A 12,500-nucleotide genomic window follows, 5' to 3' on the forward strand; every position below is an offset into this window, starting at 1 on the left:
AGCTGAGGTTTAAGAGACGTAAAAGATTTTATAGTTTTGCTCTCAGTCTCTCTCTCTCTCTCTCTCTCTCTCTCACACACACACACACACACTTTGCTCTATTGCTCCCTCTAACTCTTCCTCTCTTACATTTTTCTTTCTTCATGTTTCCAGAAAACCTACTTCTTCTATCCATACTGATAATGATGATGTCATCAGGGGTATGATGTCAGAAAAAGCTCTAGTGAAACTTCACAGGAATACTAAAAGTGGCAGCGAGTCTATTTGTGTGAGTTACTAAGCAGCATCTTCAGTCTGAATGACCTCAGTGAGCACACGAGCTTCCTTACATTCTGCTTTACAGAATCGTTTAATATTCAGACACTTTAATGATTATCAGCATTTTATTTCCTGCTTTAGTTCTTGACATAAACAATAGATTTCAGAGACGGCTTTTCCTTTCGCACTAATACACTCTTGTGTGGTTCTTGTGTGAGAAACCTTGTGTGAGTTCTAGTAATAATATACAACACAAAAATCTCAGCTATCAACCATGACATAACACACGGCTTAAAACATTTAATAGACTCTAAAAATATTTATTATACAGTGTTAAAAATCAACAACCTCGATGATTTTTGCTGCTGTTTGATTGACAGGATGTGGCTATATGACATCAAATCCAGAGAGAGAGAGAGAGAGAGAGTGTGTGTGTGTTCATGCACTTTGCAGAAATGTTTCCAAACTCAAGTGTTTAACCATTTCCTGTGTGTGTGTGTTTGTGTGTGTGTGTGTGTGGTGTGTGTGTCTACAGCAGACTCAGCAGCCCTGCAGATGTGTGTTAGTCTAAAGATAGTGGAAATGATGAGACACTCCACCTACACAAACACACCATGTTTTATTTCCTCTATAACACCTTATGTACCTCACAGCACACGACCTTCAATCTGATCACATTCAACTGCCTTTGATCAAGTCCCATTAGACCAACATTAATTATTATCATGATCTGCTTCACTTCCAATAAACACTGGACCATTTCCCTCAGAGACTCTGATCCTTCAGTCTTTCGCCTGTATTTACACTGTGATAAATATGATAAATGCCTGAATTAGCTTATGTGTGTGTGTGATGTTGGTTAGTGTTAAACTGTATCGTGATAAGATTTCTCAGGATGAAATGGCGAGCTGTGAGCTGCCCACATCGTCACGGCCTACAATGAAGTGTCTGAATGAAGCAGTCATGTGGACACAAAGCAGCACTGTTACATACAAACAGGGTCTCACACACACACACACACACACACACACACACACAAACACACACACACACTGATGTCTTTTGTTTGGAAATGTTGATTGGAAAAGTGGGTGGTAGACAGAGACAGACAGACAGACATACAGACAGACAGATAGAGACAAACAGACAGAGACAGACAGAGACAGACAGAGACAGACAAACAGAGACAGACAGACAGAGACAGACAGACAGACAGAGACAGACAAACAGAGAGACAGACAGACAGACAGAGACAGACAGACAGACAGACAGAGACAAACAGACAGAGACAGACAAACAGAGACAGATAGACAGAGACAGACAGACAGAGACAGACAGACAGAGACAGACAGACAGACGGACAGACAGACAGATTACAGTTGAACCTACTGCTATAAAAACTTTTATCTCATAGAACAGAAAGAAAACATTTATTTCCTGTCAGATCTTCATTCATGTCTCATTCAGATCCACTTTAATGAAACCCATTTACAATAAACTCCATGCTGTGACCTCCAGTAAATGTGCCCCAGATCTGTTAACATCCTGTAATCCACTCCTACACCTCTATACACTAAACTACACAAACACACACCTCTATACACTAAACTACACAAACACACACCTCTATACACTAAACTACACAAACACACACCTCTATACACTAAACTACACAAACACACACCTCTATACACTAAACTACACAAACACACACCTCTATACACTAAACTACACAAACACACACCTCTACACACTAAACTACACAAACACACACAACCCCTGATGTTCTCCCCCTGGTTGGAGTCTCGTCTCCCGGTGGTCACCCTGCCAGGGATTGATCTTCATGGTCAGTCAGTGTCTCATGTGATTGTTGTGTATGAAGCCACCAGAAGACATCATGTCTTCTTCTGAACCAATGTTGTGTCAGTCAGCTGTATGTTCTGGTGTTTATCATCAATCAGGTCTGTGGTGAACTCAGAGTTTATGATGACCCATTAGTTCCTCAGGAGCTCTCGGCTGCACTATTATAAACTGTTGTAGAAAGGACATTATTTACATTTACACTATTTACTGTAGAGTGTCACCCAAATGAGGATGAGGTTCACTTCTGGTTCCTCTCAAGGTTTCTTCCTCTGATCACCTCAGGGAGTTTTTCCTCACCACCGTCACCTCATTAGTGATAGATATATAGTATTATAAATTTTAAGTTAATCTTTTTTAATTAATTTTAAACTTTAATTGTATATATTAATTAATTTATTTTGACGCTAAACAAATAAATTTCATTGGATTTAAACTGATACGAAACTGTAGCTACATGTTGTGTGTGGCTGAGCCATATGACACTAATAATAACACCCCTCCCACCCCCACACCTCTTCCCCTCTCCATCATTCTCTGTCCCTCTCTCTCTACGTCACACACACACACACACACACACACACACACACACACACACACACACGATGGTCTACTCCACCTTAAGGGAAGTGAGTAGGTATGAACAGGAAGGTGGTATTTTTTTTACAGCAGTCATATTCCATTAGCAGTGAATCTAAATGAGGTCATTGAATTACAGGAAGTCTGTAAAACTCTTCTAAAGACACAAATAACTGTCATGTTAGAGAGCATCAGTTGGTGTTAGAGCAGTTACACCGTGGTCTGTTTACTCCGGTCTAAACTTCTGTGTAACCTGATGATTAACACCTACAGCAACAAGTGAATAACACAATGTGAGTCAGTGTGAAACTAGTTTCCACTGTATGTGAGTGTGTGTGTGATGATGATGATGTATGTGTGTGTGTGAGATGGTGTGTGTGTGATGGTCATCACACACACACCATCACACACACAAACACACCATCACACACGCCGTCATCACAAATTATCACACATACACCATCAAACACACACATACACCATCATCACTTACACACACACACATACATCATCATCACACACACACACACACACATATACACCATCATCACACACACCATCACACACTCACCATCATTACCATCACACACACCATCACACACACACACCATCACACACACACCATCACACACTCACCATCATTACCATCACACACACCATCACACACACACACACCATCACACACACACACCATCACACACTCACCATCATTACCATCACACACACCATCACACACACACACCATCACACACACACCATCACACACTCACCATCATTACCATCACACACACCATCACACACACACACCATCACACACACACCATCACACACTCACCATCATTACCATCACACACACCATCACACACACACACACCATCACACACACACACACCATCACACAGTAATTCTCTTCTTTCTTTACTTTCAGCACAGACAATGTCTCTGATGAATGATGTAAAGAATTAATGTAAGTGTCTAATATCAGCTGGAATAAAGACCTAAATGTCAAATATTCTTTTTCAAAACAACCTTATTACTCCTCCCTGAGAGAGAGAGAGAGAGAGAGAGAGAGAGAGAGAAAGACAGACAGACAGACAGACAGACAGAGAGAGTGAGAGAGATTTTTTGGCATGTCCTTCACAGACGTGGCATCAGAGACATCAGAAATTAATTAGTCTAAAACATTCTAAATATCAAATTATCAAATTAATCACACAACACACACACACAACACAGTCATACACAACACACACACAACACACACACACAACACAGTCATACACAACACACACACAACACACACACACAACACAGTCATACACAACACACACACAACACACACACACACAACACAGTCCTACACAACACACACTTACACAGCACACACACTCCTAGACAACACACACAACACACACACAACACACTCCTACACAACACACAACACACTCTTACACAACACACACACTCCTACACAACACACACAACACAAACACACACAACACACTCCTACCCAACACACAAACACACAAAACACTCCTACACAACACACAAATACACAACACACTCCTACACAACATGCTACACACATAAACAAAGTTATATGTCCCTACACAATGTCATAAACCCAAACAGACAGACGCATGAAGTATTTTGGTCTTGCACAGCTGGAGTCTTAGATCAACACCTACCCCTTGCATATATCATTACACACACACACACACACACACACACACACACACACACACACACACATTATGTGTTTTGCTTAGATCATATTCTAGTCAGAAAACACAATCCAGATGTGATGGCACGCGCCTCTTTCTCTCTCTCTCTCTGTCTGTCTCTCTCTCTCTCTCTCTCACACACACACACACACACACACAATGAAGCACAATCATCATTTGAAAATTAGAAACATTTTTAATTGTTACCTTCTAAAGTTCCGTCGCTTTCATCCTGCGCGCGCCTTAATCTCTGGACACCGAGTCACTGACTTTCTCTATCTGTCTCACAAACACACACACACACACACACACACACACACACACACACACACACACACACACAGAGCGCGAGCGCTGTCTGATCGCTGAGACTCTGAGTGACCGGTTTGTGAGCCAATCGGAACAGGCAGTGGGCGGGGCTTCAGGAGGAGCGTCCAGCAAATGACGTAATAATATCCAGTAATAATAATAATAATTTAAAAAAATAAATAATAATGATAATAATAATAATAAAATAATAAATATCTGATTTTTTGTTTCTGTTGTTGATCTTTTTAAAGACTAAATATGAAAGTCTTGTCATCTTAAATGAAAGGCTTCAGTGATGGTTGTTTATGTCCCCACAGAAACAGTGATGAACCATTTTCAGCATTTCATCTCAGCACATGGAACAAATATAATAAAGATCTTATTTTTGGCTTTTTGATTTTTTTGTATTAAAATCTTCCTTCTCTTTACTTCTCTTTTGCAATAGTTCAAGGTTCCTGGTGTCCCTGATTAGAGAAGGTGGGTTCTGTTGTATGTTTATGATGCTGTGCTGCCCCCTGCTGGTGAGTCAGTACAGTGCAGCTTGGTGTGTGTGAGAGCTTCATGAACATTTACGTGTAAAATCATTCTGTAGGTGTCTCAGTGAACTCTTTCAACAAGCGCATTGATGAGTGATAATGTTCTTATTTATTAAATTACAGCTTCAGTGAGGCTTCAGTGTTCATTTTCTTTCTCTTTATCTACTGTTTGTGCTGGATGGCTAGAGGTCACTGGTCACCTGTCCACCAGGGGGCAGCAGTGTAAACAAATACACCCGTTTTTTTGTTGCTGTTATATATATATGCTTTTGTATGTATGTTTTTTCTCTTGGCGGTTCGTTCATATATTTTTTATTTTCTTATAATTGAATTATTTCATATAAATGTTTTGATTATGCACTTTCAACGGTGTATCTTATTATGGGATGGTGAAATGGACCCACATACTAGCTCACAGGTAAACTGATCCATCACCGCCTCATGTTGCCATGACAACATCTCTCTTTCCGTCTCTCTTTACTTCTTCCTGAAGAGAGCAGCTCTCGTGGTTGATGATGACGTCATTACTTTCATTATTTTATTATCCACAGTAACTTTCAGATACATGTGAATTACTGATGTAGTGACAGTGTCTGTGTCTCTATCCACCTCTCTGATGTTAAACACACTCCGGGGGTCTGGAGGGTCTCTTTACACCTCAAACCACGGAAAACTCAACTGGTGAGTCCTGACTTCATGTCAGTAGCTGTTGTGTAGATATATGTGTAGCGTACTTTATCTGAGTCTACACTATCAGTAGGTTACTAGGACGCAGTGTGTGTGTGTGTCTGTGTGTGTGTCTGTGTGTGTGTCTCTGTGTGTCTGTGTGTGTGTGTGTGTGTCTCTGTGTGTGTCTCTGTGTGTCTGTGTGTGTGTGTCTGTGTGTCTCTGTGTGTGTGTCTGTGTGTGTCTGTGTGTCTGTGTGTGTGTGTCTGTGTGTGTGTCTGTGTGTGTGTCTCTGTGTGTCTGTGTGTGTGTGTGTGTCTGTGTGTGTGTCTCTGTGTGTGTGTGTCTGTGTGTCTCTGTGTGTGTGTCTGTGTGTGTCTGTGTGTCTGTGTGTGTGTGTCTGTGTGTGTGTCTGTGTGTGTGTCTCTGTGTGTCTGTGTGTGTGTGTGTGTCTGTGTGTGTGTCTCTGTGTGTCTGTGTGTGTGTGTCTGTGTGTCTCTGTGTGTGTGTCTGTGTGTGTGTGTGTCTCTGTGTGTGTGTGTCTGTGTGTGTGTCTGTGTGTGTGTGTGTCTCTGTGTGTGTGTGTCTGTGTGTGTGTGTCTCTGTGTGTGTGTGTCTGTGTGTGTGTGTCTCTGTGTGTGTGTCTGTGTGTGTGTGTGTGTCTCTGTGTGTGTGTGTGTGTCTGTGTGTGTGTGTCTGTGTGTGTGTCTGTGTGTGTGTTTGTCTCTGTGTGTGTGTGTGTCTGTGTGTGTGTGTGTCTCTGTGTGTGTGTGTCTGTGTGTGTGTGTGTCTCTGTGTGTGTGTCTGTGTGTGTGTGTGTCTGTGTGTGTGTGTCTGTGTGTGTGTCTCTGTGTGTGTGTGTGTCTCTGTGTGTGTGTGTGTCTGTGTGTGTGTGTGTCTCTGTGTGTGTGTGTCTGTGTGTGTGTGTGTCTCTGTGTGTGTGTGTGTGTGTCTGTGTGTGTGTGTCTGTGTGTGTGTCTGTGTGTGTGTGTGTCTCTGTGTGTGTGTGTGTCTGTGTGTGTGTGTGTCTCTGTGTGTGTGTGTCTGTGTGTGTGTGTGTCTCTGTGTGTGTGTGTCTACTTCTCTCCTTACCTCCTTAGACTGAATCCAGTCTTATTTATTTCACATGCACTGTATTTTAAATGTGTTTCATGTTGATAACCGTAGAGGTGAGAACGATGTGGACGGAGGGCTGCTGATGAATAATTGAGCACAGTGAGTGTAATGTGAGAATGTCTCCATATTTACCAAGTACAACTGCAGAATGTGTGTGAAGTTGCTGTTGTGCTCAAATTCTTTAAATCAATTAAACGCAATGGGTTTTTCTCCAGTAACACACTTCATGGTCACTGGGCTAATAATAATAAGGATAATAATAATAACCTTTGTCCTGCAGCGTTGCCATTGGCTGCCCCTGTAGGCTCCGCCCCCGCGTACATGCAGCTGTGGTTCATGGTTTTGATGGCGGCTGTGGCTTTGATCCTGTTTGGGATTTCTTTGGGTGTCGGTCTGCACAGAGCTCTGTCCCGCCCACCGTATGCCCGGGAACGCCCCCCTCTCATCCCCTTGCCCCTGCAGCCCCGCAGCCCCAGGGGCATTTACCCCCCCAGCAACGCCTACCTGGTGAGACAGGTGTAATGTCCTAACATCACTTACTACAGACGACTCGTTAGAGACTAGTTTAGATTTTTAAGTTAATAGATTAGAATTTAAAGTTTAGGTTTTACAGATTGGTCCATTAGGCTTTAGAGATTATAGATTTAGATTTAAACTCTGCTGCATTACAAAGTACAATGTGAATTGATCAGTTCTGTTACTAATCTTTTATTAATGAATTCTCAGTCATTAGGTTTAGAGATGAACTCGTGGTGGTGTGTTTACTGCCCCCTAAAGTTTTGCGAAGTCTTTCCACATCTCCTTGTGTTTATATTTGTCTTATCTGCAGTTCGATACGGTTCCGGATGCGACCAGTTCACCGAACACCATCACACTAAAAGCCTTTACGATGCGCATGGAGGTGAGACACCTGTCTTTCTCCAATACCTCACTCAACATCATAAATAAACTGTGGGAAAGTGCATGAGTGTGTATGGACTCTGTGTGGGCTGAAGATCGAATGCAGCAGCATTTTCCCTCCGGTGCTCCACTTCCTGTCGTTTTCTCTTTCACAGGAAGTGATTGACAGTAAAATGGTTGGAAACGGTGATGGTGCAGCTGAGAGTCAGATAGGCGTTGTTACTGTCTCAGCTGTCCACATGGAGTCTCAAGATATTACCCAGAATCCTCTGCGGCGCAGCGTGAGCCAGCTGATTGACCGGAAAGTGGGGGAGGGGCAGGATGACACGTGGGATCCTCATTTCAGAGCTCATGACAGCGGAATGGTGAGAATCTGGGATTAAATCATAGATTTTTAAAAATACAAATCACAATTTAACAGTTAATTAAATGAACACGTGTAGTTTCTGTAAGATATGATTTATTTATGTACACATTATGATATATACATTTCTAATATCAGTTATAAAATATACTTCATATAGTAATATAATCTGTCCACAGCGGTTATAAACCAGGGATTTCTGTGCTGGTCCCAAGCCCAGATAAATAGAGAGGGTTGCTTCAGGAAGGACGGCGCTGACAATTGAGGAGAGTGTGCAGAAAAGATAGAAGGAGTATTTTGAGGAGCTGATGAATGAGGAAAACGAGAGGGAAAGACAGGAGGAAGTGGTGAATATTGTAGAGCAGGAAATAAGACAGATTAAAAAGAATGAGGTGAGGAAGGATCTGAGGAGAATCAAGAGTGGAAAGTCTGTTGGTCCAGATGATGTACCTGTGGAGGTGTGGAAGTGTCTCAGAGAGACAAAAGTGGGTTTCTATCTAGATTGTTCAACAAGATTTTAGTGTTCTACTGCTGGTCTTTAAGAACAAGGGTGATGTGCAGAGTTGTAGCAGCTAAAGAGGTGTAAAGTTAATGAGCCACACAATGAAGCAATGGGACAGAGTGGTGGAAGCTGGGATCAGAAAGGAAGTGGATATTTGTGAGCAGCAGAATGGCTTCATGCCAAGAAAGAGCACGACTGATGCAGTTTCTGCTCTGAAATTGTTAATGGAGAAGTACAGAGATGGTCAGAAGGAGCTGCACTGCGTCTTTGTGGATGTAGAGAAAGTGTGTGACAGGGTGATGAGAGAGGAGCTATGGTACTGTATGAGGATGTCAGGAGTGACAGAGAAGTACATCAGAGTAGATCAGGATGTGTATGAGAGGAGAATGACAGCAGTGAGATGTGCTGTAGGTCAGACTGAGGAGTTCAAGGTGGGGATACATCAAGGGTCGGCTTTGAGTCCCTTCTTGTTTGCTGTGGTGATGGACAAATTGACATGACGTCAGACAGGAATCTCCATGGACAATGATGTTTGTGGATGACATTGTGATCTGTAGTGAGAGTAGGGAGCAGGTGGAGGAACACCTGGAAAGGTGGAGGTCTGCTCTGGAAAGAATAGGAATGAAAGCCAGTCTTGGTAAGACAGAAAATATGTGTATGACTGAGAGGGAGGGAAGTAGAACAGTGAGGTTACAGGAGGCTGAGGGCAAGAAGGTGCAGGAGTTTAAGTGTTTGGGGACAACAGTCCATTGTGATGAGGAGTGTGGAAAAAAGGTGAAAAGGAGAGAACAGGTGTGTTGGAGTGAGTGGAGAAAAGTGTCAGGAGTATTGTGTGTGTTAGAAGAGTGTCAGGAGTGTTGTGTAACAGAAGAGTGTCAGGAGTGTTGTGTGTGTGTGAGAGACAGAAGAGTGTCAGGAGTGTTGTGTGTGTGACAGAAGAGTGTCAGGAGTGTTGTATGTGTGATAGAAGAGTGTCAGGAGTGTTGTGTGTGACAGAAGAGTGTCAGGAGTGTCATATGTGTGACAGAAGAGTGTCAGGAGTGTCATATGTGTGACAGAAGAGTGTCAGGAGTGTTGTGTGTGTAACAGAAGAGTGTCAGTAAGAATGAAAGTAAAGGTGTAGAAGACAGTAGTGAGAGCAGCTCTGCTGTGTGTGTTAGAGACTGTAGCAGCGAGGAAAAGACACAAGGCAGAGATGGAGGTAGCAGAGATGAGGATGTTGAGGTTCTCTTTAGGAGTGACGAGGATGGACAGGATTAGGAACGAGCACATCAGAGGGACAGCTCAGGTTGGCTGTTTTGGGGACAAGGACAGAGAGACTAGATTGAGACGGTTTGGACATGTACAGAGGAGGGAGATGGTTATATTGGTAGAAGGATGTTGGAGATGACTTTAATATTATTAATAAAACATAGTCAGATTTCTATGAACATTTAAAAATGAATAAATAAAGACAAATTCTTTATATAATTATGAATTAAAATATAAACAATTAAATGTTCATTAACTTGTTATGCTGGGAATGTAGTATTATTTTAGGAATATCATTTTTATTGTTAAAATACTGAATCAGTCATGTCTTTACTGTCTCAGTTCGATGAGGAGTTTGTGGACACCATTAAAGGTTTCAGCACCGTGAGGAAAGAGCACACCATGTTCACAGACACCAACCTCTGACCCCTGAGCACGTGGGCCAGTGTTCAGAGTCGCAGGAATGAAGATGAACGTCAAAACCACGGAGTCGTCATGTGTGTGTGTGACGCCAGCACACGGACACGCCGTCTCGGCCAATCAGAGCAGGAGGAGATGTAGAGGCGGGATCACGCAGTGTGATGGACATTACAGACAGCCGGGTTCAGAGGATCTGAGGATTTAATGGAACTAAATAACCTCCTGTTAAAGAGGCGCTGTTTGTGTTAGTGTAATAACATCTTTATGTTTAATAGTAAAATATAAAGCTTGATTGATTTAGTGCAGCGTGTTCACATTAGTTCTGTTAGACAAAGAGATTCAAGTCCAGAAATTAGCTAGAAATGCTCATTTTCTTCTTTTTAAACAAACAAATCAATAAAAAATAATTATACAGAACAATTTTTTAGCACGTTAGCATTTATTCCAAATGAATCATGAGGCACAAAAGCATATGTACAGTTACAGAGCATGAGCTGGTTATAAAACTACATAAATGACTCCATATGAGGTAAAAGCTGCTTTAGAAATAACTTTCAATGTATAAAATATCAGGCAGTTACAAAAAAAAAAAAAACAGTTTCTCTTGTTTGTTATTTTTATTTGAATATAAATATAAAATCTCTGAATCTGAGGAGATGATGATGAGCTCAGCGATGTTACAGATGTTTCTGCTGCTCCCTCGTTCACATCCTCACCGACGCAGAGTTCATTTGTTTCTTTCCACTTCTTCACCTGGATGTGGCGCATTTTAAACACCGCGTTTACACCATGCACCGGTTTAACCAACACTAATGCTAATACAGGCAGCGCTAGCTAAGAAAACCTTGGTGTTGTGGAAGTAAAACTGTAACCATGTTCATTAATATCATTCAAATGTGAAATATTTATAAATTATTGCTTATTATACAAGCTAACATGCTTATATTCCAACACATGGTGCAAACAATCAGCAAGGGGCTTGCAAAGCATCATGGGATATTTAGATAGTTCCCTTTTTTCTCAATCTCTTTAGCGCTAAAGAAAAATAAGTGCATGAAGCTAACGCTGGTGTAGCGTCCAGGACGTTATTAGCCTCAGTGACCGAGCTTAGCTACAAAACTAACAAACCCTGCTACTCCAATGCTAACCTGCTAGCCATGTTTAATCCTGTAGTTTATTGAGCTATTATCCATCAGGTTATTGTGGTTATTTTTAGCTTCTTGTTTTGTGATTTCAGCCAATAAAAGTGTCCTTGACGCTCCACCACGTTCACGTTCCAAGAAGAAAACAACATGTAGATTGTTCATTTATCATGTTCATGTACATGTTCAGATCGAACACCCTTTAAACAAACCGTTAAATACAACATGCTAAAACAAAACATGCTGATCACAAACAGCATGGCTGATGCTAAACGCTAATGCTAGCTAACAAAAACTACATCTGCGAGTCTCATGGAAATAAAAGTCCATCTTTGGTTCTGTGAAGTAACTTTTAAACTGATGTTCATCAGTAAGTAAGTCTGTTGTTCTGCACCAAACTCACAACATTCTCCATTCTGTTATTACTTTATTGTCCTGATTTTAAACTAATAATAACAACAACTCAAGGGTTCCTCAGTTACATCTACATACGTAGCATTTGTCAGACTGCTTTATTCACAGCAACTTACACTTTTATGAAACTGAGCAGTTGAGATTTAAAGGCCTTGTTCAAGAGTCCAGCAGTGGCAGCTTGGTGGACCTGGGATTTGAACTCACAACCTTCTGATCAGCGGTCCAACGCTTTAACAAATAAAGTACCACATCCTGAAGCTGGAGGAACCCTTAAAGGTTCTTCATAAAAGAAACAAAAAAACCCCATTTCATTATCAGAAGTGAGGAACTGTTAATGAGCCATTAAAGAACCTCTGAAGAACCTTTTTGTATGTTCGGTTTGAGTCTTGAGTAAATCTTTCATCAGATAAGTGAATGTGTTGGATGTAAATCTAGAACCGTCAAAGGGTCCTTAAACCC

At 41.6% G+C, this 12,500-nt stretch overlaps 3 protein-coding genes across 7 annotated transcripts in view; 1 reads left to right on the plus strand and 2 right to left on the minus strand.

Moving 5' to 3' along the window:
* The window catches only part of fynb (FYN proto-oncogene, Src family tyrosine kinase b), a 13,221-nt gene extending 8,458 nt beyond the window's left edge, over window positions 1-4,763 (minus strand). For 3 of the 4 annotated variants that reach the window (XM_060882895.1, XM_060882893.1, XM_060882896.1), the window contains exon 1: window positions 4,629-4,763. The gene's annotated coding sequence lies outside the window, so the exon portion shown is untranslated. The remainder of the gene's footprint in view (window positions 1-4,628) is intronic. The other variant, XM_060882894.1, reaches the window with a different exon arrangement.
* Window positions 4,764-8,079: 3,316 nt separating this feature from the next.
* On the plus strand, window positions 8,080-10,621 carry si:ch211-57i17.5 (usherin). Its single transcript, XM_060883300.1, has 2 exons — window positions 8,080-8,313; window positions 10,408-10,621. Exons 1-2 carry the CDS (start codon window positions 8,122-8,124, stop codon window positions 10,489-10,491), a joined length of 276 nt encoding a protein of 91 aa, XP_060739283.1. The 5' UTR covers window positions 8,080-8,121; the 3' UTR covers window positions 10,492-10,621.
* Window positions 10,622-10,905: 284 nt separating this feature from the next.
* Window positions 10,906-12,500, minus strand: part of fez2b (fasciculation and elongation protein zeta 2b) — a 14,825-nt gene continuing 13,230 nt past the window's right edge. For both annotated transcript variants that reach the window (XM_060883299.1, XM_060883298.1), the window contains exon 8: window positions 10,906-12,500. This exon is cut by the window's right edge and continues 1,281 nt beyond it. The gene's annotated coding sequence lies outside the window, so the exon portion shown is untranslated.

This window comes from Tachysurus vachellii, chromosome 12, assembly GCF_030014155.1.
Source record: "Tachysurus vachellii isolate PV-2020 chromosome 12, HZAU_Pvac_v1, whole genome shotgun sequence".
Classification (NCBI taxonomy): Eukaryota; Metazoa; Chordata; class Actinopteri; order Siluriformes; family Bagridae; genus Tachysurus; species Tachysurus vachellii.